At 40.6% G+C, this 26,788-nt stretch overlaps 1 protein-coding gene across 6 annotated transcripts in view; it reads right to left on the bottom strand.

Annotated features, from left to right (window-relative positions):
• SBF2 (SET binding factor 2) overlaps positions 1-26,788 on the bottom strand; it is a 553,544-nt gene that overhangs the window by 69,615 nt on the left and 457,141 nt on the right. For all 6 annotated transcript variants that reach the window (XM_073347556.1, XM_073347555.1, XM_073347560.1 and 3 more), the window contains exons 23-27: positions 22,497-22,624; positions 19,238-19,413; positions 16,703-16,848; positions 4,336-4,534; positions 1,792-1,988 (exon numbers count right to left, since the gene is read on the bottom strand). In XM_073347556.1, coding sequence (XP_073203657.1) covers positions 1,792-1,988; positions 4,336-4,534; positions 16,703-16,848; positions 19,238-19,413; positions 22,497-22,624 — 846 coding nt within the window. The remainder of the gene's footprint in view (positions 1-1,791; positions 1,989-4,335; positions 4,535-16,702; positions 16,849-19,237; positions 19,414-22,496; positions 22,625-26,788) is intronic.

The following is a 26,788-nucleotide window of genomic DNA, read 5'->3' on the forward strand; positions in this document are numbered from 1 at the left end:
ACTAGAGCAAGGGATGTGGACACTACAAGGGTTCTCTCTTGCAGCAATGAGTGAGAAGAAGGAAGTGACAGGTGGCTGGGACGCTCTGTCCTATATGCCCTTAGTACAGGTGTGGAGAGGGCACTTAAGGTGCCTGGTGGCCAGAACAGCCAATGATATTCAAAAAGAAAAACTGTTCTTGAGCAGTAAGTCAAAGTGTACTACTGGGGAACCTCTATTGAGCAGCAGCAGCATGGTCCACACAGGCAGTGTGTGGTATGGTGAGCACTGTTAATTTATGACCCAGTGCGGAGTCCACAAACCACTAATATAACAGCCAATCCAAATATTGCTGTCACTACTGAATTTTTAATTAAAATATTTCTGAAGTTTTAGCACTTTTTTGCAAGTGCCTGTGAAATATGCAAAGCTCTTACAGTTAAATATTATGCCAGATGTGAACTGTTCTTTATAATTAGTTGAAAATATCTATAAATACAATAAGTTTCAATTTCCCATGGTTATTTCACAGAGATACCCTATGAAGCAGTACTTTATTTAATGGATTATGCAGAAAATACTTAAATCATGCAATCTATCCTCATCATGAGAACCTTGAGTCACTCATTGCTTTTATGTAACTTGCTTACCATTGTACATTATGTTATTCACAATGAGAAATTCCACAGGGCAAACTATTCAGTAATGTCAAGTACTTTAAAACAGTTTTTTAGTCTTTAATTGCAGAAGTGGAGGAACTTATTGACCCAGAAATTTCTATGTTGATTGGATATCTGTTTTGCCACTTTCCTCTCATTCTTTCTGAGCAGCATTCTGATATTTTCTTCTTAGAAATAAATTCCACTGGCTGGTTAATTCCCAACTCCTATGATACCATGTATTGCAAAGAGGTAGAAGGACCCTTCATTCTGCTCTAATTTCTCTGGGTCAGGCTAGGGTTGGATAGTTAATCACAAACCAAATTCTTCCTTATTTAGATAACTAACTTCACTTTTGTCTTGAATTCTACTTTTAACACTATATGCCTAAGAGATGCACCAGTCCTGTTTTCTTCATACAGTCACAAGTATCCCAAGTACTTAGACTTTCCTTATTGGCTAGCATCATAATGGTCCCTTCTGACCTTAATATCTATGAGCCTATGAGTATTGACTTTATTCAGTGTCATTATTTTATCCACAGAATGAAACATCATATACAACTCACTCAGGCCCTCTCAAAAACAAAAAACCAAGACAGTAACTATGAGAAAGAGGAGTAAGAATTAAAGATACACCATGCAGCTCATGTGGGAGGTGAAAGTTGAGAGTAATGTGTCCTTCACAATTCATTTCCCTCTAAACATGCAATTCACTTTCCTCCAATATTCTCTTCAAAGATACTCCATTATGACAGATCTTGCACTGTTCCAGTGATGATCATGGAAAAGATGAACCTTTATCTCAACCAAAGAACCCAAGCAGAACTCTGGAAATCTCTCAGGCCTTGGTTTTATAAAACGCTCTCTCAAAGTAAAACTAAAATTATGCTCAAAGCCATCAGAGAGTCAAAAGAATAGAATTTGCTCTAACTATCTCTATAGCCCATAAATAATGACAACGTGAACTCGTTTGTGAATCAAGGAAATAAGGTGCAACAACAAAACCAAATTAGAAGAATATTGTTTAAAGGAAGCAGATGGGGTTGTTGTAAATTAAATAATTTATTCATGAGAACACTATATTACTCTAAAGGGAAAGAACCTCTTTCACTGAAACAACACATGCAGAAAGTCCAGCAACATAAGCTCACCTGCAGTATGTGTGTTTTGAGATTTGAAGAGGCCGACAACTCCCTTTCCATGGAAGCCCCCAGCTCTTAGCAGCAGAGTACTGATTTTTGAGTTTTTCCAGCAGACAACTGGCAGGCGATTGTGACGATAACAACGAGCTACCCTCTGCAAACTGCTATCCTGCACAGACTGAGGTACTACCAAAAGTCCAGGATAGCTGTATTAATCAATGGAGAGAAAATTAAAAAGATAATTAGAATTATTTTCAAAAAGATTCTTCCTTTTCCTTTTTAAATTTTGAAAACAGGATATGTATATTTCTTAATCTGCAGTTTTCACTGATATATGCATTTTTATTTAATAAAAATTCTTTTTAAAGAATAGCTAATTTTTGTAATACCGTGTACTCCTGATTATTATTTTGATAGGCTGAAAAGTATTAGAATTTTTAAAAAGCAACTTTCATTGGAGAAAATGTAAATAACTACTTTTTCTTTTTTTTTTTCATTTACAGTCTTATTTGTTGATACATCTCCTCGCTCCCCATTTTTTCCTAAATTTCTCTCCTCAATCTATCATTTGAAGAGTCAGGTTTATGAGAATGACACAGAAAACAGATCACTGGGGCTCTTCAAAGGAAACAAACATTATTTTTATATTTGACACCAGTGATTGTGTACAGGCGCTGACATTTTAAAGGCAAGAATGTTTAGATGCTTTGAATTGCATGCCAATTGCATGGTCAATGCCAGTACTTTGGCATTGACCATAACTGGCTCATGTCAAAATGCATTTAAGAAAGAAACAGTTTTGGAACAGCACATTACAAATTGCTGGTTATATAATGTTTAAAAAAACAAAAAGACAGTTTGGGAACTTCCATGATATAATAGTTTTGAAAACAGAAAATCAAGCAGGAGTGTTGTCTCTGGTTACATAAGTGGAAGAAGGATTCAAAGAGTTTGAGTACCTCTGACAAAGAGGATTCAATTAAAGCGTTAGTTTTTTCTCAAAATAAAACTGATTAAGGAGAGCACTTGGGAGATTTTACATTTTACTAAAGAATCCCTCTTCTTACAGGTTGTAAGGCAACTTCCACCTTCTCTGTATGTGTATATATAATCTTCTTACTATATGTTCCATTCTATGCATCCGATGAAGTGGGCTGGAGCCCACGAAAGCTTATGCTCCAATAAATTTCTTAGTCGCTAAGGTGCCACAAGTACTCCTGTTCTTTTTGCGGATACAAACTAACATGGCTGCTACTCTAAACATAGGATTGTTTGTGACACAACATAAGTGAACTTATTTGACATTTATTAAACTTTATCATGAGGGAAGAAATGCCTAATCCATTTTATGGTCTATTTCCTAAAATACAATACCTGAACCAAAATCACATGACATTAAATAACCACTCATATCCTGAAATTTGTAAACCAATTGGATATTGACTACTTTTCTCAAAATAGTGACAAAAATTCAAACAGGTATTTTTTGGGTAAGGATAAGGTATGAAAATTATTTTTAAAATATAGTGATTACAAGCAATTAAAAAGCATAGTTAATATAATGCAGTGATTTCTTTGGTTCAAATGAACTAATATTCACTCGTGATTGAATAAAAGTATTGTTGTCACATTGGTGCTTTGGATAAGAGACAAACAGTCTGGATTTAATATTTTTTTGTGCTCTTTCTATGAAAGCGATGGCAATTTCATTTTTCCATAACGAAAACAACTTTTAGCCTGCAGTGTCTTTGTAGGATGTGAGTGCTCCAGTGATGAAACTTCTGCAGATTTGCTGTTGTGTTAAACAGCATTTTTGTAGGTTTCAGAGTAGGAGCCGTGTTAGTCTGTATTCACAAAAAGAAAAGGAGGACTTGTGGCACCTTAGAGACTAACCAATTTATTTGAGCATAAGCTTTCGTGAGCTACAGCTCACTTCATCAGATGCACTTTTGTAGGCACTGATAATAAATCTCAGTGAACTTTCACAATAAAAAAGGCTTATGCATTAACTTCTTACTGACATTCAGGAGCTTACATATTGTATATGACAAACATTTTAAAGGAAGTGCTCCAATGACTGGTTCATGAGTTCTTATTTGCAGTTTCTGTTTTGAACTGTATTAATAAACATGCACTTCTAGGGCTTGTTTTCCTACTCATAAACAGAAGTTTTATGTATGTAACATCCAGTAACTTTAAAATGAATTGATTGTATGTAGCTGCCATGCATTGACAGGAGAATAGACCTTTAGGAGTTTACAAATTAGGATTTTATAATGTACAAAAAGGACATTATAGATCCAACTAAAATACAAGTCTTAGTAGCTAAATATGCAGAGACACTAACAAAAATGTTACAACAAAAAAGAGAGAAAATCAGCACTGCTATGTTTGCTGTAAGTTCAGTGTTATTCGTTTTGGGTTATGGCAAGTGCTATTTTCCCAGAATACTTTGTTCTCTAAATAAATGTATTATATGTAATGGATGTTGTGGATGATGTGTAATATGGCAGATACACATTTCTAAACATAAGAGTGAACTGATTAACTCACCTTCTACAAAGTGAATACATCCTGTTCAATGCAGTTATTCGGAAGTATTCGGTTTTTGAGCGAGAGGAGCTACTACTGATGGTCCCCAGTCCCAAACGCTGATAGTCTCTAAAACAGGCTCTCTCTACTAACTGCTCCATTGTTGACTTTTCTGAGGCTCTCAAAGTACCACTTGTGTGCAATTCACTGTCATCTGAAACTGAAGTTAAAATACTTTTCTAGTTTAGTATTTAGAAATTCACTAGTCATATAAAGTAGACTGAGATGCTTCATCCTGAGCAAAACATTACATTTACCAAATCCAGCAATTGCTGATGGCAGGGATTAATGAGAACTGATACCAATTTATACAAATTATAGCCAACAGGCTACAAATTTTATTAAAGAAATTTAAGATACAAGCTACAATATCCTGGAACTGATGGAAGGGAGCATATGTGAACCAGCAACACCCTAAAACTGTCACCAGCACCCCAGAGGCATTGAAATATTATCCATGACCTAAAAAGAACAGGAGTACTTGTGGCACCTTAGAGACTAACAAATTTATTTGAGCATAAGCTTTCGCGGGCTACAGCCCACTTCACCGGATGCACAGAATGGAACATATAGTCAGAAGATATATGTATAGACACATGCAGAGAACACGAAAAGGTGGATTAAGAGGCTAATTACTTAAGATGAGCTATTATCAGCAGGAGAGAAAAACTTTTGTAGTGATAATCAAGATGGCCCATGTAGACAGTTGACAAGAAGATGTGAGGATACTTAACATGGGTATCCTTGCACCTTCTTGTCAACTGTCTACATGGGCCATCTTGATTCTCTGTATGTGTGTGTATATATCTATCTTCTTACGATATGTTCCATTCTATGCATCTGATGAAATGGTCTGTAGCCCACAAAAGCTTATGCTCAAATAAATTTGTTAGTCTCTAAGGTGCCACAAGTACTCCTGTTCTTTTTGAAGATACAGACTAACACGGCTGCTACTCTGAAACCTATCCATGACCTAAACAGTTCTACTTAAACCTATGGCAAAGATGAGCCCACATAATTCCAAAGCTAGTAGTTCAGCATAATCTTCTGCACTGGGAAAGCTGATGTGGGATCTTCAGTTACTCCTGTGTATCTAACCTCCACGGTCCAAAGAAGTTGGAATGATGAACATTCCACATCCCACCCACCACAGAAACATAGAAATTACCTCACTAGATCAGTATCTAGTTTAGTATCCTGTCTCCAAAAGCAGCCAGCACCAGATGCGGCAGAACCCTACAGTAGGCAAATACCGGATAATCTGCACCACACGTTAAATACCTAACTGATCTCTAACAGGTAGCATGAGACATGAAGTTTAATACCTCTTCCACAAAATTTATCATTAATTATGATCATTCTAGATATCTTGTTATCCATATAAACGTCCAATCCATTTTTGACTCTTTATACGTTCTTGGCCTCAACTTCCTTTGGCAGTAAGCAGCACAGTCCATCACGAGGTAGGGAGACCAACCCAACCCTTCTCCACCCGTATCACCAAAACAATTTAAGCCTTGCCCAGAAGAATAATGTACCCTGTTGCGGCACAGAACACAAATGTTGCAATTGCGTGAAATATATTTGGAGCCCATACTGTGTTAAGTCTATGCATGGATTATGAATCAAAGTCTATGCATGGTATCACTGTGGCCAGGGATTGTATGCAACTCCTAGGGGCAGGACTACCACAGTTCCTCCAGGAACCAAAACCGGAGGGTGATTAAGGTGAATCACTCAGGCTGTGAACACCTCCAGAGAGGTACCACCTGGGGGGTGGGGGTGGGGGAGAAGCGGGGAAGGAACTATGCATATACTGGTTCAAAATGGGTTTTCCGGAGACCAACAGACAACAGAAGAGCTTTTGGTATAAAAAGTCGGGGTTTAAACTAACACAGGGACTTCTTTTGACTCAGCAAAAGGACAGCATCTTCTGTCCAATGGGGGCCCCAACCCTTGAGGAAGAGTTGAAAGGACTTTGGCTTACTAGATCTATTAGACTGATGGGTACTTCTAGTCTGCTTTTAGCATGTGCATAGAAATTTTATTTTTTTAACATATATTTTCTCTGTAATGCTTTAACCCTAAGAATAAATGTATTTTGCTTTGTGCAGGCTGGGTGGTAACTGGTATACACTGTTATAGCCCCTGGAGAAAGGTTAATTTCAGATGCTGTCAGATCTGTTGGGGAAATTACAGAGAGGTGTAGAGGAACTGTAAGCCTAAACTCTCAATGTGAAGGGAGAGAGAAATGGGTCAATGACCCAGAGAGGTGATGTCTGGGAGCCTGAAACCTTACGAGGGTGCTCTCAAGGAAGATGGGTGGAGGAGAAGGCAAAGATGCAGTTAACTCGGATATTGTGACACACACTTCCAAAAGTTTCACTCCTGTGAAAGGACAACAAACAAAAATTTAACCTGGATATATCCTATTCTTGTTTTCATAATTTGTGGCTCAAAGTGAGCTGGAATGATTGGCATCCTTTTTTACTGGCTTTAAAGTGATCCTGTGTATTCAACTGAATTGAATTGGTGGTAATCTTTCTTTTACCAGCATAACTATTTGTGATAATGGAAGATATATATATAAAAATCCCTCATACAGCCAGAAGGAAATGGACCACATACTCTCTAACTACCTTAAATAGGCTTTATTCATCTGTCTAAAATTTTAGTGCATAGAATTGTCTCTTATGTCACAGATTAGCAACAGATAATGTTCTGAATTTTCTTTGTGCTTCAATATCAATCAGCCTTCTTCAGCAGAGTATTACTGTCAGTTGTACTTTCCCAAAGTAGAAAACAATTTCAGTCATGAGAGATAAAAACCATGTTTCAAGTTCAAGCTACAGTGAAATTCAAGTAAAGCATGGCCTTTATACAAAACCAGCCACCGACCTGCTATCACCACTTTATTTCAGTTCTTCCCAAATATTTCTGAAGGCAAATTTACTGTTCATGGTTTGTCAGCTCCAAGCTCCCCCATTACTTGGCCTTTATAAAATGTGCGCATATGAATAGAATGAAGTTATTTCTGCATGAATTTTTGGCTAAAGGTACTGGGACAAGTGCACATTTTGAAATTAAAAATAGTTTAGTACAGTTAAATTTTTTGTCTACCTTACAAAGCTTATACTCAATTTGACAACATTTCTCTCTTAAAGTGTAATGCATTCCATCTGTAATGCAATAACTTTTAATCAATTCAAAATTTCAGGAAATGCTCAAGGCATCAATGCGCAGAACCCTATTAATGCTGAAGAAAACTGGAAAACTAAAAGGAGAAAAATTGGGGACACATGGAGCCCTTGCCATATAATCTGCACAGCCACAGCTTCAAGCATCTCTGCAATTATCTACAGATCAAACAACTGGTTGATGGCACCCATTATGCTTTCCAGCATAACAATAATCCATCTCATCTCTGCCCATCCGCCCAATGACACCCTGAATGTCTCACCCACAGATAGAAAGATTGATGGGGGGAGGGGGCTGGGGGAAAGGGAGGAAGAGAGGCATGCACATAGCCCCTGGCACAGGGGGAAGAGGGTAATGGGCATACAGAACGCCTGGCCAGGGATGTGGGGGAGAGGGTGGAGACTGGGGACCCTGATATGGGGAAGGAGGGAAGGAGCACATACAACCTCTGGCATAGGGGGCGGACGTGGGCATTGGGGGTAGACAGATCCCCTGGCATGAAGGTGCACAGTGGGGGACTCTGGTTTGGGTGGGAGATATGGGGAGAAAATTGGGATGCACACAGAGTCCTTGCCATTGGGGGGAATCAGGGTGCACACAGAGACACTGAAGGGGGGCGGTGGGAAATGGGTAACTCTGGTATGGGAAGAGGGATAAATGAGGGGAGGCACACACAGAGTCCCTGGAATGGTGGAGGGGATGGGGGAGTTGCAGGAAGTTCCTGAAATAGAGAGGAGTGGGAGGGTGGCACATGGAGCTTGTGGGCTGGAATGGAGGAATGCAAGGAGCCCCCTGGGAGTGCAATATGCTCAATCTACACAAGCTATGAAGTGTGCGACCCTCTTGTACAGAGGGAAACAACTTATGGGACTAGACTCTAGATATCCTTTCCTTCAGGCACTTGTTCTAATATGGTCTGAAAAGGATTGTCTTATTAGGACCCCTACTGCACTTCAGACTAAAATAATCAATTTTATACTTGGACAAACTCTAGACAGGTTGCATTATGAATCTCTCACTTCTCTCTGTATGTTTATATGCTTATCAGAGTGAGACAAATAACTGACAAAGCAGGCTATGAGACAGTTTTTTCTAGGTGATAAGAAAGGTATATTAAAAGCTACAAGCGATATAGGCTTTAGAAATAATTTTTACAATTTTTTGACTATATCAATTCAATATTTAACATTTCTGAATGGAAATAAATGGTTACTTACCTATAGTAACTGAGGTTCTTCGAGATATATTGTACGTATGTGTTCCACTTCAGGTGCACATGCATCTCAGGTGTTCAAGTTTGGATTCTTTTGGCCAGCAGTGTCCACCGCGGCCACGCCTGTGCCTGAAGTGTTCTAATGCCTGCCTCCCAAGGGTGTAAAGGGTGAAGCAGGCCAAATAGTCCCTCACTTCCTTCACCAATACAGAATCTAGCTGTTATAGCACTCCACAGTAGTGGGGAAGGATGTTGGACATGGAATACCTGTGGGCAACATATGCTGAAGAACCACATTTAGTGTAAGTAAGTAACCATTTCTTCTTCTTCAAGCGCTTGTCTGTATCGATTCCACTTTTGGTGACTCACAGGAGAGGTCTGCTCTCCTTCTCCTGCCAGTGGGGCCAATGCCACAGGAGCTGCGTACACTGCAGACTGAGAGGCGCTGCAACTTTTCAGTATACGCATTGCTGAACACACACAGCTCAGCGAGGTGGCAGCAGCCAGCAGGGCACCCACCTGTGCCGACCCCGTGGGGCAGGAAGAGGTGAGCCAATCTGACCTGAGCCTGAGTGGGTTTGGTTGTTTTCACAACCAAACCAACCTGAACCCAACACTTGTAGTTGGGCCCTATCAGGTTTGGTCAGATTGCAGAACACTAATTCACAGGCAGTGATCTGGCACATAAGAAAAGGGTGCTTGGAGTCTATTTGAATAATAACTTGAAGAAGTGCTCTGCTAAAGTGGTTTTCAGTTCTTGATGCTTCTACAAGGGAGTAATGTTTTGGATCCCAATCCCACATAGGTGCCCTACAGATCTCAAAGATTGGTACACTTCTTAAAGAAGCCACAGTATCTGCCTGAGTCCTCATGGAGTGGGCGATAATCTTAACTGGCAGATCTAAACTAGCTAGCTCAGTATACTCTGATGCAACTGGAAATCCAGTTAGATATCCTATGGACAGATACTGCCAGTCCCTTCATCCTACCTATGAAAACTACAAATAATCTTGGGGAATTCCTGAAAGTGAATGATAGTGCCCTAAGCACATCCAGGGTATGCAGTATGGCTTCCCCTTGGCTGGAGTGGGGCATAAGAAAAAAGACAATGCTATACTGGTACTAGATATTCAGGTATTACTTAGATAGAAGTCAGGCTACTTTCAGCAAGATTTTAGAGTGAGGTCTAAAGGCCACCTTATCCTTATGGAATATAGCAGGGGTGGCCAGCCTGAGAAAGAGCCAGAATTTACCAGTGTACATTGCCAAAGAGCCACAATAATATATCAGCAGCCCCCCTCACCTCAGCACATCCTGCCCACTGGCAGCCTTGCAGATCAGCACTTCCCCCTCTCTCCCTGTGTCTCCTGCTGGCTGCGATCAGCTGTTTCGTAGTGTACAGGAGGCTCTGGGATGGAGTGGGGAAGAGCAAGGGTGCAGCAGGCTCAGGGGAGGGGGCAGAAAGGGGCCGGGGCCTTGGGGTAAGGGGTGGAGTGGGGTCAGGGCCTGAGGTTGAACAGTGGAAAGTTGGCACCTGTAGCTCCAGCCTGGAGTCAGCACCTATGCAAGGAGCTACATATTAACTTCTGAAGAGTCGCATGCGGCTCTGAAGCCACAGGTTGGCCACCCCTGGAATATAGTATATTGTGCACCAGTCACAGTAATAGTAATACATACCTATATTTCTCCTTCCCTTTGGGCAGACGTTACTGCCACAAGGAAGGCAATCTTCATGAATAAATGATAAAGTGAGCACATAGCTAGAGACTCAAAAGGGTGGGCAATCAATCCCACTATGACTATGTTAGAGATCTCAAGCAGGGGAAGGCTTCTTAACTGGGGGAAACAGGTGCATATGGCCCTTAAGGAATCTAGCTACTGTCGGTTGGGAGAATGCTGGGTGATCCAGAATGGGAGGGATGGCTAGCTACCTAGCGTACTCTTAAAGAGCTTATAAACAGTCCTACATTTTCCAGCAATAAAAGGTAATACAAAATAGCACGTATCTCAGTGTCTAATAGAGCTAACTGATGTTGCTGGGTCCAAATAGCAAATCTTCTCCACTTTGCCAAATATGCAGGTCTAGTAGAGTCTTTTCTACTGTGGATTAACAGACTTTGGACCTCTGCAGAGCAACTCCTCTCAATGCTGGTTTGCTAGCCTTCATCTAGGCTGTCAAGTGTAATGAATCAGGGTCTGGATGGAGGATCTACCTGTTGTTCTGGGAGATTATCTCTGGAAGAGGGAAGCGTACTGGATAGATTAATCACGTCTGAGAACCAGAATTGTCTTGGCCAAGCCAATATCAGCATGATCATCACAGCTGCAGGCTTCCTTAGGACCTGTGCTCAAGAGTCCAAAGGTCTAGGGCCTGGAGATGGTCCAGGTGAAGTCCCAACTCGCGTGTGGAATCATTTGTCACTAGTGTCTTAGATGACAACGGTGGGGAAAAGGATAGTCCTTCTACCAGTTTAATGACAATAGGACTTCTGGGGGACCTGCACCTTTATGACTAAAATATCTTTTGGGAAGATACAAACATTTCAACCATGTGACTTAGGTGAAGTCTGGCATACTATGTTATGTAAGTGCAGGAGGCCATGTGATCTAGAAGTCTGGAGTATGCTTGTCCTGAACTTTGAGGATGAGCCTGTAAATGGTTGATGAAATCCATGATGATGTTGAATCTGTCTTGAGGCAGATAAACCTTTGCTGCTGTAGACTATGAATTGTATCCTCTGGATTGGTACTAATGCTGACTTTTATATGTTGACTTTGAGACCTCAGGCAGTGAAAAGCTGAAGCATTTGGTTATTGGAGCTGGTCACATGCTGTGTGATTTCTCCAGAATAAACCAATCGTTGAGGTAGTATGGTCTACCTGGATTCCTTGCTTTCTCAAGTGAGCTACCACCAGTGCCCAGCATTTGGTGAATGCCCTTGTTGCTGCTGGTAGTCCGAATGGAAGAACTCTATATCGATAACAGGAATTTCCCACTTGGAATCTCAGGTAATTCTAATGAGCTCGATGGATTGTTATGTAAAAGTAGGGAACTTGGAGGCTGACAGCTGCAAACCATTCCGGGGGATCTAAGCAGGGGCTTATAGAATCATAGAATATCAGGGTTGGAAGGGACCTCAGGAGGTCATCTAGTCCAACCCCCTGCTCAAAGCAGGACCGATCCCCAATTAAATCATCCCAGCCAGGGCTTTGTCAAGCCTGACCTTAAAAACTTCTAAGGAAGGAGATTCCACCACCTCCCTAGGTAACCCATTCCAGTGCTTCACCACCCTCCTAGTGAAAAAGTTTTCCGAATATCCAACCTAAATCTCCCTCACTGCAACTTGAGGCCATCACTCCTTGTTCTGTCATCTGCTACCACTGAGAACAGTCTACAGCCATCCTCTTTGGAACCCCCTTTCAGGTAGTTGAAAGCAGCTATCAAATCCCCCTCATTCCTCTCTTCTGTAGACTAAACATCCCCAGTTCCCTCAGCCTCTCCTCATAAGTCATGTGTTCCAGTCCCCTAATCATTTTTGTTGCCCTCCGCTGGACTCTTTCCAATTTTTCCACATCCTTCTTGTAGTTTGGGGCCCAAAACTGGACACAGTCCTCCAGATGAGGCCTCACCAGTGTCGAATAGAGGGGAATGATCACGTCCCTCGATCTGCTGGCAATGCCCCTACTTATACATCCCAAAATGCCATTGGCCTTCTTGGCAACAAGGGCACACCGTTGACTCATATCCAACTTCTTGTCCACTGTAACTGCTAGGTCCTTTTCTGCAGAACTGCTGCCGAGCCATTCGGTCCCTAGTCTGTAGCAGTGCATGGGATTCTTCCGTCCTAAGTGCAGGACTCTGCACTTGTCCTTGTTGAACCTCATCAGATTTCTTTTGGCCAAATCCTCCAATTTGTCTAGGTCCCTCTGTATCCTACCCCTACCCTCCAGCGTATTTACCTCTCCTTCCAGTTTAGCGTCATCTGCAAACTTGCTGAGGGTGCAATCCACACCATCCTCTAGATCATTTATGAAGATATTGAACAAAACCGGCCCCAAGACCGACCCTTGGGGCACTCCACTTGATACCGGCTGCCAACTAGACATGGAGCCATTGATCAGTACCCGTTGAGCCCGACAATCTAGCCAGCTTTCTATCCACCTTATAGTCCATTCATCCAGCCCATACTTCTTTAACTTGCCGGCAAGAATACTGTGGGAGACCCTGTCAAAAGCTTTGCTAAAGTCAAGGAACAACACGTCCACTGCTTTCCCTTCATCCACAGAGCCAGTTCTCTCGTCATAGAAGGCAATTAGATTACTCAGGCATGACTTGCCCTTGGTGAATCCATGCTGACTGTTCCTGATCACTTTCCTCTCCTCTAAGTGCTTCAGAATTGATTCCTTGAGGACCTGCTCCATGATTTTTCCAGGGACTGAGGTGAGGCTGACTGGCCTGTAGTTCCCAGGATCCTCCTCCTTCCCTTTTTTAAAGATGGGCACTACATTAGCCTTTTTCCAGTTGTCCTGGACCTCCCCCGATCGCCATGAGTTTTCAAAGATAATGGCCAATGGCTCTGCAATCACATCTGCCAACTCCTTTAGCACTCTCGGATGCAACGCATCCAGCCCCATGGACTTGTGCACGTCCAGCTTTTCTAAATAGTCCTGAACCACTTCTTTCTCCACAGAGGGCTGGTCACCTCCTCCCCATGCTGTGCTGCCCAGTGCAGTAGTCTGGGAGCTGACCTTGTTCGTGAAGACAGAGGCAAAAAAAGCATTGAGTACATTAGCTTTTTCCACATCCTCTGTCACTAAGTTGCCTCCCTTATTCAGTAAGGGGCCCACACTTTCCTTGACTTTCTTCTTGTTGCTAACATACCTGAAGAAACCCTTCTTGTTACTCTTAACATCTCTTGCTAGCTGCAACTCCAGGTGTGATTTGGCCTTCCTGATTTCATTCCTGCATGCCCGAGCAATATTTTTATACTCATCCCTGGTCATTTGTCCCATCTTCCACTTCTTGTAAGCTTCTTTTTTGTATTTAAGATCAGCAAGAATTTCACTGTTAAGCCAAGCCGGTCGCCTGCCATATTTACTATTCTTTCTACACATCGGCATGGTTTGTACCTGTAACCTCAATAAGAATTCTTTAAAATACAGCCAGCTCTCCTGGACTCCTTTCCCCCTCATGTTATTCTCCCAGGGGATCTTGCCCATCAGCTCCCTGAGGGAGTCAAAGTCTGCTTTTCTGAAGTCCAGGGTCCGTATTTTGCTGCTTTCCTTTCTTCCTTGTGTCAGGATCCTGAACTTGACCATCTCATGGTCACTGCCTCCCAGGTTCCGATCCACTTTTGCTTCCCCTACTAATTCTTCCCAGTAGAGGCTTGTGCTGTCACCCGGAACTTGGGATAGCTAAATACCTTGCTCTAAATCCAGAATTGGGCACCAGCCTCCCTTTTTCTTTGGAATTAGAAAATAATGGGCGTAAACCCCATTCCCTCTGCATTCTACAGGCACTTCTTCCATTGCTTCAAGACTTAGAAGTGATCCCATTTGTAGCTATAACAGTCTCTTGTGGGAGGGATCCATGAAAAGGGATGGGGAAGGGAGATGGGAGGTAGGAAGGGTCTGAAATTGTATGGAATATGCCACCGTGATGATCTCTAAGACCCAATGGTCTGTGGTGCTGAGAAAATAAAGTAAATGGTTTCCAAAAGGAGAAGAGGAGTAAAAAGATCCTCTAGGTATTACAAATGGCTCCTGACCAAGGCATCAAACCAGCTGCCTTCAAGCTGTTGCAGGGAGTGGCTGACAAAGAGGAGACAAAGGGTATCTCTTTTTTGGCCCCTCTGCTGAATATAGTAGTTCTGCTTGGAGTAGGTCTGGTGCAGATGTGGTTACTTCCCAGAGATCTTAAAGCTGCTTGTGAGTTGGCTGATATTCAGAATTTCTGGTTCATGGGAAATTTTGACATTTTGAAATTTGGTTTCAATCTGATTCTATGGTTGTTTGTACTTCTCTAGGTATGCCAGAAAACATCAAGCACAAGGGCTTCCTCCTGGCAACAGATGTGGCCATGGTCTTAACTGTTGTGTCTGAGCCTCCAGTCTAGTACAACATGGTGAGAAGGGTGTGCTGACCTTCAGAGACTACCGACTTACACTCTTCGCTGAAGTTTAAGCCAAGCCTTGCTCACCTTTTGCTTTCTTGAACAACCTGAAAATGTCCATCATTAAGTGGCATCACCACATCACAAGAAAGGCAATTCTTAAAACCAGGAGACTCCAGTTCAGCCATCAGGGTTGGAACCCAGTACTGAGGAAGCCTCACAAACTAAGGCATTTTTAAAACATTTTTTAAAGGGGGGCAGAGGAGAAGCTAACAATTAATCCATTAACACTAAACTTACTAACACTTCCTGCCTTTTATGCACTCCGGGCAGCAGGACACAGAGAGTGCAAGCACAACCCCAGCGGACACTGCTAGCCAAAGAATCTGAGCTTGAGCGCAGGGAGTGGACACACACCACAAATGGAATCTATGTGGACAAGGACCGAAGAAGAATATGGATTTTCACGCAAGGAGAGTTATTTCTGACTAATGTGTGGACATTTTCCCTCTGATTTCTTTCCCTTCTCCCTCAGATGAGTGAAGAGCATTAGGTATTTTTAGCCTTTTCCTAGAAGGCTTTGTTCATTCTTTTTGAGAGCTCACAATGAGCCAAGCTTAAGAGTTCAGTAGGAATGAGCTTTATATACATCCGCATATTTTGTCCCACTCACACTTACCAATCAGTTCAATCATTTTATTAATGAAAAAAAGTATTTTAAAAATAAAACAAAAGAAAGGGAAAAAAAGATCTCCTTTTCCTACTTGTAATCTTTCCTATATATATCCAACACCAGTGCTGTGATAAATAGGAAATATTTGGCTTGTGTGATGTTTTTAAGAAACAATTAATTTTTGATACACTTCATTATCTGAAATAGTAAATGAGTGAGGAATGGTGTGACAAAACAATACCTATTTAGGTATAGGAGAATCTGGTTCCCTCTAGTGGTATGTTTTATAGTAGCATTGATCCAGATTAGGAAAAAATGGATGTAGTGACAGCAGTTGTATGTAGTGTTGTTGTAGCCATGCTGGTCCCAGGATATAAGAAATATATATTTTATTGGACCAATTTCCATTGGTGAGAGAGATAAGCTTTTGAACTTGTCTCCCTCACCAACAGAATGGTTCAACAAAAGACATTACCTCTCTCTGTAGTGACAGCAGCACATTTTAGAAACGGACTTATTTAGAAAAAAACCAAAATAAAACGAACACTTTCTGCCTTCAGCCCCAACATACTTTCCATTGAAATCTGGAAGTGTGATATTTTCACATGTAATACTTTTTGTTCATTGAAGAAATCCCCTCATTTTATACCTTCACATCTGTTGATAGAACCTATGCTATTTGCTTCTTCCTTACACCTGCCTTTTTTAGAATGAGACTCCACCACTCTAGATTAATGGCTCATGACAAACTGTTTAACAATACCGTACATGAATGCTGCTGAGTTTGCCTTAATGCTGTTAGCCAACTATATCCTTGTCTACTTCAGGGTGCTGTATGGGGTGGTAAACAAAGTTGTACTGACCACAGTTTGGTGATTTAAAAAAGGATATAAAATTGAAAATTTCCTCTGCAAATAAACTAAGTTAAAAGCTTGTGCTTTCCCTTATTTCCTACAAACCTGGGAAAATAATAAAAGTTCAAAGTCTTCACCAAGTGATGACATTTGAAACCTTTCAGTCTAATATCTGAAATAGACCCTTTTCCCGATTAATTACTGTTTGAGAATCTCTTGACAGGTCAGTGTATTTTAGTGGATGCATAAGCTCATCTAATAATATGAAAATATTTTACCAGAGATATCATCTTCTTCATTCCAGCCTGGACGATTCCCTCTTTCTTCCACTATTGTGCCTGTCTTCTTCTTTAATAAGTATTGACGACCAATTGTCATCTTCCCTGCACGTTTGGCTCCTTTCACAATTGTTTTTGAGAAGGTGCTAGAATTCAGAAATAAATAACAATGCCTGATCTCAAAATGTCAGTATAATAAAACAGTTATCTTAAACTCTCATTAATATTCAATATCTGTGTCAGTATACCAAAATACACTTTTAGGATGCATCTTCTCACCCACACAAAGCATGCTTAACAATTTTTCATTGAATTTCAAGAAAGGAAAGTGAGCTCAGGACCTCAGAAAATGGGCTCCTAAAATTTTAAATTGCTAGTCCTGGGATTTAGGAGAATGTGATGTATCAACACTGTGCCAACTGTGTCCAATAGTAGAGAATAAACAACTATCTTCTGTTTGCAGCTTTGACTTTTGTTGGCAATATAACAAATAAATCTTCCTGGTTAACAGACAGAAGGCATGAAAACAGAAATCTAAACATCTCTGTTCTCCAGAACTATGTTGGGATTCTAGTCCACTGAGCCAACAAGGCACTAATCAATAGAATTGCCACTCTGTAAAACACATGAATTGCCACTCTGTAACAGGCTAATAATCCACCTAGTTTAGTAAGGTGCCTAATAATGGAGTATAACATTCATAGATTCCAAGGCCAGAAGGGACCATTGTGATAATCTAATCTGACCTCCTGTTTAACACAGGTCAGAGAACTTCCTCAAAATAATTGCTAGATCATATCTTTTAGAAAAAACCCAATCAAAATTAAAAATTGTCAGTGATGAAAAATTCACCAGGATCCTTGGTAAATTGTTCCAGTGATTAATTACCCACACTGTTAAAACCTTACACCTTATTTCCAGTCTGATTTGTTGAGCTTCAGCTTCCAGCCACTGGATCATGTTTTATCTTTCTCTGATATATTGAAGAGCCCATTATTAAATATTTGTTCCGCATGTAGCCACTTATAAACTCTGATCAAGTCACCCCTTAATCTTCTCATTGTTAAGCTAAATAAATTCAACTCCTTAAAATCTATCACTATAAAGCATGTTTTCAAATGCTTTAATCATTCTCGTGGCTTTTCTTTGAACCCTCTTCAATTTATCAACATCCTTCTTGAACTGTGGACACCAGAACTGGATGCAGTATTCCAGCAGTTCTGAACATTTTTTTCAGAGTCATTGCTTCCCAGAATAGAGTCCCCCATCCTGTAAATATGGCCTACATTCTTTGTTCCTACATGTATATGTTTATATATAGCTGTAGTAAATACATATTATTTGATTACACCCAGCTTGCCAAGTGATCCAGATCGCTCTATAAAGAGAGATCTGCCCTCTTCTTTATTTACTACTCTCCCAATTTTTGTGTTGCCTATAATTTTCACCAGTGATAATTTTAGGTTTTTTTCCAGGTCACTGATTAAAATGTTAAACAGAGTAGGGCCAAAAACTGATCTATGTGGGATGCCACTTGAAACACACATACTCAATGACAATTTCCCATTTACAGTTACATTTTGAGACCTATCAATTAGCCAGTTTTTAATCCATTTAGTGTGTGCCATGTCAATTTTATATCATTCTAGTTTTTCAACCAAAATGTTGCTGTGGTACCAAGTCTAAGCCTTACAGAAGTCTAAAGATTAACACTATTACCTTTATCAGCCAAACTTGTTATCTTAAATTAGTTTGACAAGATCTATTTTCCATAAACCCAAGGCATTAATTATATTATCCTTTCTAAATTCTTTATTAATTTAGTCCTGTATCAGCTGCTCCATTATCTTGCCTGGGCCTACAATTACCAAGATCATCCCTTCTACCTTTTTAAAATATTGGAACAATATTAGCTTTCTTCCAGCCTTCTGGAAATACATCAGTATTCCAAGACTTACTAAAAATCAAAATTAATCATCCAGTTTGCTCCTCAGCCAGCTCTCTCAAAACTCTTGAATGCAGGTTATCTGGACCTGCTTCAAAGGAAGACTAAAAAACCCAAACTCTATATTACAGATCACTAGAACAACTGCACAATACCATCCCATGAGTGTAAATTTCTTTTTACCTATATTGGTGGCCAATCCATACTCTGAAGTATGAGGAGCCTCTTTATATGTTGCCATCGAATTAGTATAACTGCAGATGTTATTCATATAAATGCCCGATTGTATGCTTTGAATCTTATTACAGTAATTACTTCCATAATTTCCTATGGCAAGTAGTTCAACAGGCTAATTATACACTTTTATTACCAAATTCATATATATTTCTACACTAGGTAGCTTTTGTTTGGCATACCTATGTAACATGTTTGACAGAAGCTAGTCAATTCAGCTTTATTGAGGACTACTTAAATGAACTTGCAATGTTAGAAAGCCATCAAAAATGACACAGAATTCAATGCACTGGACTAAGAGTAAACAAGAATATCAATAATAAATTCTTATTAAAGAAAAATAGAGTATACCTTACCGAAAGGAAGTGTTCTTTTCTTTTTGCTTTGGCAAGATTATCTGCGGTGCAGTTTGCCCAGCTGCAAAAGCAAAGGTGCTAAAGATGGACTGGGGATAACGGAACTTCATTAGCTGTTTCCTAAATATTTCTACCACTTCAGGACTTACTTCCTCATCAAATGCTACTTTAATTAACTGCAAATAAAAAGACATAACAACATGTTAGAGACTGGAAATAATTTAATATGGCAACTTTTGAGATCAAAGAAAATGAAAAAGATCCCACAAAGGAAGTAAAATAATATATTAATAAATAAATAGAAATATGTATATGTTACTGATTATGGCAATTCATGTTATCTATTTTTACTTTATTTTTTAATATTATATTCTAATGCCAAAATATCTCCACTCTGTAGTATCTGCAATTCCCGTAAAATTAAGACAAAACATCTGAGCAAATCTAAAAAAGTAGCTTTTGCACTAATGTTTCTACACTAGTTAAAACACTAGCCATATTTTTTTTGCTATATGGGATGGCAAGGGCTGGAAGAGTTCTGGTGGGCCAGGTCCTTGAGGATATACAGGACAACACTGGTAAAAAAAAAAATGACACTCTGATTTAAAGACTCTCTCACTATACTATTTCAGAGTAACAGCCGTGTTAGTCTGTCTTTGCAAAAAGAAAAGGAGTACTTGTGGCACCTTAGAGACTAACCAATTTATTTGAGCATGAGCTTTCGTGAGCTACAGCTCACTTCATCGGATGCATACTGTGGAAACTGCAGTAGACATTATATACACACAGAGACCATGAAACAATACCCCCTCCCACCCCACTGTCCTGCTGGTAATAGCTTATCTAAAGTGATCATCAGTTGGGCCATTTCCAGCACAAATCCAGGTTTTCTCACCCTCCGCGCCCCCCCCCCCCCACAAACTCACTCTCCTGCTGGTAATAGCCCATCCAACGTGACCACTCTCTTCACAATGTGTATGATAATCAAGGTGGGTCATTTCCAGCACAAATCCAGGTTCTCTCACTCCCTCACCCCCCTCCAAAAAACTACACACACAAACTGAGCAGGAGAGTGAGTTTGTGGGGGGGGGGGTGCGGAGGGTGAGAAAACCTGGATTTGTGCTGGAAATGGCCCAACTTGATGATCACTTCAGATAAGCTATTACCAGCAGGACAGTGGGGTGGGAGGAGGTATTGTTTCATGGTCTCTGTGTGTATATAATGTCTACTGCAGTTTCCACGGTATGCATCCGATGAAGTGAGCTGTAGCTCACGAAAGCTCATGCTCAAATAAATTGGTCAGTCTCTAAGGTGCCACAAGTCCTCCTTTTCTTTTCACTATACTATAAAAGTTTAGTATTTAAAAATTACCACAACTATTCTTCTATATTCCATTCATTCCTCACCTTGCAAAGCCTAGAAAACTGTGCTAGTAGCGAAGCATGATAACCAAATCTGACCCTTGGAAAAGGAAGTGCTTTGCATTATCTACACTGATCTCTCTTCCCAGTCAAAATATGGCTTTTATACAGTTTAAAGGGAGCCCTGTCCCATGATTCTTAGCCAGAGGGATGATGGGCAGCTCTTATATCTTGAGGATGAGTAATAAAGGAGAGGGAAAATGAGGGTCTGTAAAAGGGACAAAAAGAACTCCCATGGTGAGGGTAAGCAAAATACACATTTCTGACGTATTTGTTATTTTATAAGTCCCAAGATGAAGTTACTGTTTATATGTCTCTTGTTTGCTGTACACAAGGCATATCTGATCCTTCATTTTCATTTCACTTACTTTCGTATTTTCTCTCCAAATGGCTAATAATTCTGTTGTTCTAGGACCTCCTTGAAATGAGGTCTTGAATATTTAGGGGTCACCCCGATATGACATTTTAAATACATTAAAATAATATAGCTGTAGCCATTTTCCTTCGATAATCATAATTAACACACAAAGCAGAGAGGGGTCTATTTCATATAATATTGAACTCTGGCTGTTAGAAAAGGAACAGAAAGTAAACCTTTTGCTAGTTGGTTTTGTTTTTATAATCTAAAACGAAACTATGTTAAACAAAAGCAGAGATTATATTTGACCAGAGTCCAGAACCAGAAACTTTGAGTTGTGTCTGCATTTAGCATACTACTGAAGGATGTTAGGCATTTTATTGTTACTGTTAGTCTCCAAAAAGGGCTTTGGAAAACAAAAGGCCTCACAGTTACTGTTCTACTTGAAAGGCATATAAGAGCGACTCCTTAAATTGTTAATTAAATCCATTCATTTGTATAGAATAATGTATCTGAGATAAAAATTATGTTACACAGTGCCTATTCAAAACACCAAGAAGAAAAAATTGGTGACATATTCCTAAATGAAAGACTCTCCATTTTATCAAATTGTGATTTTTTTTTATCCTGAACAAAGTAATGAACTTTTGTAGTAGTAACCAGATCTAGCTAAACATTTCATGTTTTGAAGCCCCACATTACATAATTTTAATTCTATTGATTACAATTCTTGAAGATTTTACCTTACATTCCACTTCCCTTCATTTAGGGACTCATCATAGGCCAGATTACCTCATAGACTAAATTTACTGTAGGGGGCTCCTGACTCTGGGGAAAAAAATCTCCAGAGGATTCCCATCCCTCCAAACTGTCCTGTTCTACATGCCTCTGAAGAATAGGCTCTGGGGCCTGTCCCTAAACTGGTAAATCTTCAGGAATCTGTACAGATTGTGGGGCTCCACCAAAGGTCAGAGCCACCTATGGAGAGGCCCTGTGCTTCTGGATTAGCTCTCGACCACAGTGATGCCCCAGACTCCATTTCAACTGTGCTACTATGCACTTCCTCCTGCCATGGATCCACCCAGACAAACTGGTGAGTGGCAGGGAGCTTATTTTTTCCAGATAAACTCCACAGGGATGGAGGAGATTTGATGTACATGTGTTTTGACCTGCCCAGACTCAATTTGCTCTTCAGCAGACACTTTGGACCCAAAGATTGTCCTCCACAGGGTCCAATGGAGGGGTGAGGAGTGAGAGAAAAAGGCAGTGAAAACCATTTATGCTCCAGTGTGTGCGCGTAGGAAAGCACTTCCGGGTTCCTGTGAGATGCTGAGACACCTCCAATACCATTGACTTCACCAGGAACGGCTGACATTTAGCCGCTCCCAGGGGTCAGGGTGTTAGTTGCAGCAGGTTATTTTGATGAGATCATAATTTCAGGTGTTTTACAAAGTATAAAGAATAAAGCACTCCATTCTACCTGAAATGATGCTGAGGTGATCTGAAGTCCTTCCTGCATATTCTGTTGCAGCTGGTTCTGTATAGTAATCTTCTTCTCCTTCATAATAGATGCAATGGGAAAGCTCCGGATCACTGTCTGTTCTCCAGCTAAGTACCACAGAATCATTTACAGACACGTTAGTCATGGAATCATAACTGATTTAGTTACCGTATATACTTGATCATAAGCCGGTTCGTTTATAAGCCGATCCCCCCCTCAAGATGGATAAGTAAAAATGGAAAATTTTTATGACCCATTCATAATCCGACCCTATAATTCAGGGGTCTGCAAACTTTGGCTCCCGGGCCATCAGGATAAGTCGCTGGCGGGCTGAGATGGTTTGTTTACCTCGAGAGTCCGCAGGCAGGGAGGTAAACCTAAGTAAACAAAGTGTCCTGGCACTCCAGCTACTTACCCTGAAGGGCCAGGACTGCAACTGTTGGGGAAATTTTTTTGTGGGGAGAAGCTGGGAATCAGGGGAGTAACCCCTGTGACCACCCCCCACATGACCCCACCCCTAGCCCGGGACCCCCACATTCTCTCCATCCCATCCCTTCCCACCTTATCTGGGGAGGCCCAGGGGAAGATGTCTCTGGCCTGGCCGGAGCTGCTCCGGCAGGCTGGGCAGTGTGGCCGCAGCATGCTTCTCGGGGCCACATGGGGCAGCGCAGCTGCAGCATGTTCCAGCGGGCTGGGCCGGATGGCACGGCCGCAGCGTGCTCTGGCGGGCTGGGCGGTGCGGCTGCAGCCTGCCAGACCCAGAGCTGCAGCTGCTTCGGAGGCTGGAGGGAGAGCAGCGTGGCCAGAAGTGGAGAGACTCTGGCCCTGCCTCTTCCCTTCTGGCTTTGCTCCCTCTCCTTGCCCCCTCTGTTGGGGGGAAAGGGGTGTGTCCCACCTCTCCCCATCTCTATATCCGTTCATAAGCCGACCCCCTTCTCTTATGCTTCCCTTTTTTACAAAAAAAATTCAGCTTATGAACAAGTATATACAGTATATTTTACTGTGAACAGGTGTTAATGAATGGGTGCAAAGAAATGGAAAATAAGGCAAATGATCTTGGCCAGAAGGCCAATAACAATCCAGAATTCACTTTAGGCAAAAGGCTTTAAAGCAGGTGATAAATTCCCAAAATATGACATACAACCCAACATTCAGTTAACTAACATTCAATTTTCCTATTTGAAATTAATTAGGATGATTGGAAAAATATTTTTTCATTCTCTCTCTTTCTAAATGGTGGAAATTACAGAAAGAACTATTTTGTTGCAGGTCCAAAAATCAGTCTCTAACTACTAGTAATTTGTCATATTACATTCTGAAGTTCATATATAATTGATATTCATTAGTTTCCTTATATAAAAACTATGAACTTTATGTATTTACATTTTTGCTTGATAAATGAATTTGTTTAATAAAGTAACCGAAGCAGAGATTTCAAAACAAGAAAATCTGATCTTTAGAACTACTACATTTCCCATGACATAATTAAACACAACACTTAATCCAGTAATGATTGTTGAGGGAAAAAAGTAAACTCCAGTGAATTTGTGTGTGTGTGGGGGGGGTGGAGGGTGAGAAAATTTGGATTTGTGCTGGAAATGGCCCAACTTGATGATCACTTTAGATAAGCTATTACCAGCAGGACAGTGGGGTGGGAGGAGGTATTGTTTCATGATCTCTGTGTGTATATAAAGTCTACTGCAGTTTCCACAGTATGCATCCGATGAAGTGAGCTGTAGCTCACGAAAGCTCATGCTCAAATAAATTGGTTAGTCTCTAAGGTGCCACAAGTACTCCTTTTCTTTTTGCGAATACAGACTAACACGGCTGTTACTCTGAAACCGTCCATTACATAGGGTTTCCAATATGTCCAAGATAATTGCTTTTTCAATTTCTACCATTCAGAGTCACTCCTTAGTTTTTGATTACTGCACTTTTATTAGTCTGTGCTATTTTTAAAAATGTTTGAACATATGCAGACCTTTGAGTTCAGGAATTTATCTCCCTCTCACTGTTAAAGTCCTCAACTACAAGCCCCCATCCTGACATGGTTCATCACTTGACACTAAATGAGATTTTAATCTTTAGTAGTTAATGATATGTTTGTACTTCTGTAGAACTCAGCGCACTTCTGTAGGTTTCACAAATCCTCCATAAAGTAGCATTTTACAGATGAGGAAAGTGAGGCACAGAGAAACTAAATGACTTGTACAAATCAAACAGCAAGACTGTGGGAATGCCAGGAATATACCCAAGAGTCCTGACTGCCAGTCTTCAGCTTTAACCACTATACAACATTCCCTCACTCTTGTGATAACACTGCTGAACTGTTTCAGCTTGTAAAAGTGACACCTTAAATGACTGCTTCTGACTGCTTCTTGGAGCAGCTAGCCATGGTACCCACAAGAGGAGAGGCAATTTTTGATTTAGTCCTAAAAGGAGCACAGGATCAGGTCCAAGAAGTGAATATAGCTGGATTGCTTGGTAATATTGACCATAATATAATTAAATTTAACATCCCTGTGGCGGAGAAAACACCACAGCAGCCCAACACAGTAGCATTTGATTTCAGAAAGGGGAACCACACAAAAATAAGGAGTTAGTTAAACAGAAATTCAAAGGTACAGCACCAAAAGTAATATCCCTGCAAGCTGCATGGAAACTTTTTAAAGACACCATAATAGGAGGCTCAACTTAAATGCATACCCTAAATTAAAAAACATAGTAAGAGACCCAAAAAAGAGCCACCGTAGCTAAACAACAAAGTAAAAGAAGCAGTGAGAGGCAAAAAGGCATCCTTTAAAAAGTGGAAGTTAAATCCTAGTGAGGAAAATAGAAAGGAGCATAAACTCTGGCAAATTAAGTGTAAAAATATAATTAGGAAGGCCAAAAAAGAATTTGAAGTACAGCTAGCCAAAGACTCAAAAAGTAATAGCAATTTTTTTTTAAAAAGTACATCAGAAGCAGGAAGCCTGCTAAATAACCAGTGGGGCCACTGGACAATCGAGATGCTAAAGGAGCTCTCAAGGACGATAAGGTCATTGTGGAGAAACTAAATGAATTCCTTACAACAGTCTTCACGGCTGAGGATGTGAGGGAAATTCCCAAACCTGAGCCATGCTTTTTAGGTGACAAACCTGAGGAACTGTCCCAGATTGAGGAGTAATTAGAGGAGGTTTTGGAACAAACTGATAAACTAAACAGTAATAAGTCACCAGGACCAGATGATATGAAATTGCAGGACTACTAACTGTAGTCTGTAATCTATCATTTAAATCAGCTTCTGTACCAAATGACCGGAGGATAGCTAATGTGATGCCAATTTTTAAAAAGGGCTCCAAAGGCGACCACGGCAATTACAGGCTGGTAAGCATGACATCAGTACCGGGCAAACTGGTTGAAACTATAGTAAAGAACAAAATTGTCAGACACATAGATGAACATAATTTGTTGGGGAATAGTCAACATGCTTTTTGTAAAGGGAAATCATGTCTCACCAATCTACTAGAATTCTTTGAGGGGGTCAACAAGCATGTGGACAAGGGGGATCCAGTGGATATAGTTTATTTAGATTTTCAGAAAGCTTTTGACAAGGTCCCTCACCAAAGGCACTTAAGCAAAGTAAGCAGTCATGGGATAAGAGGGAAGGTTCTCTCATGGATTGGTAATTGGTTAAAAGATAGGAAACAAAGGGTAGGAATAAATGGTCAGTGACCAGAATGGAAAGAAGTAAATAATGGTGTCCCCCAGGGGTCTGTACTAGGCCCAGTCCTCTTTAACATATTTATAAATGATCTGGAAAAAGGGGTAAACAGTGAAGCGGCAAAATTTGCAGATGATACAAAACTACTCAAGATAGTTAAGTCTCAGGCAGACTGTGAAGAGCTACAAAAGGATCTCTCAAAACTGGGAGACTGGGCAACAAAATGGCAGATGAAATTCAGTGTTGATAAATGCAAAGTAATGCACACTGCAAAACATAATCCCAACGATACACATAAAATGATGCGGTCACTCAAGAAAGAGATCTTGGAGTTATTGTGGATAGTTCTCTGAAAACATCCACTCAATCTGCAGCAGCAGTCAAAAAAACGAACAGAATGTTGGGCATCATTAGGAAAGGGATAGATGATAAGACAGAAAATATCATATTGCCTCCACATAAATCCATGGTACGCCCACATCTTGAAAACTGCATGCAAATGTGGTTACTTCATCTCAAAAAAGATATATTGGAATTAGAAAAGATTCAGAAAAGGGCAACAAAAATG

The sequence above is a fragment of the Lepidochelys kempii genome, chromosome 6 (genome assembly GCF_965140285.1).
Source record: "Lepidochelys kempii isolate rLepKem1 chromosome 6, rLepKem1.hap1, whole genome shotgun sequence".
Classification (NCBI taxonomy): domain Eukaryota; kingdom Metazoa; phylum Chordata; order Testudines; family Cheloniidae; genus Lepidochelys; species Lepidochelys kempii.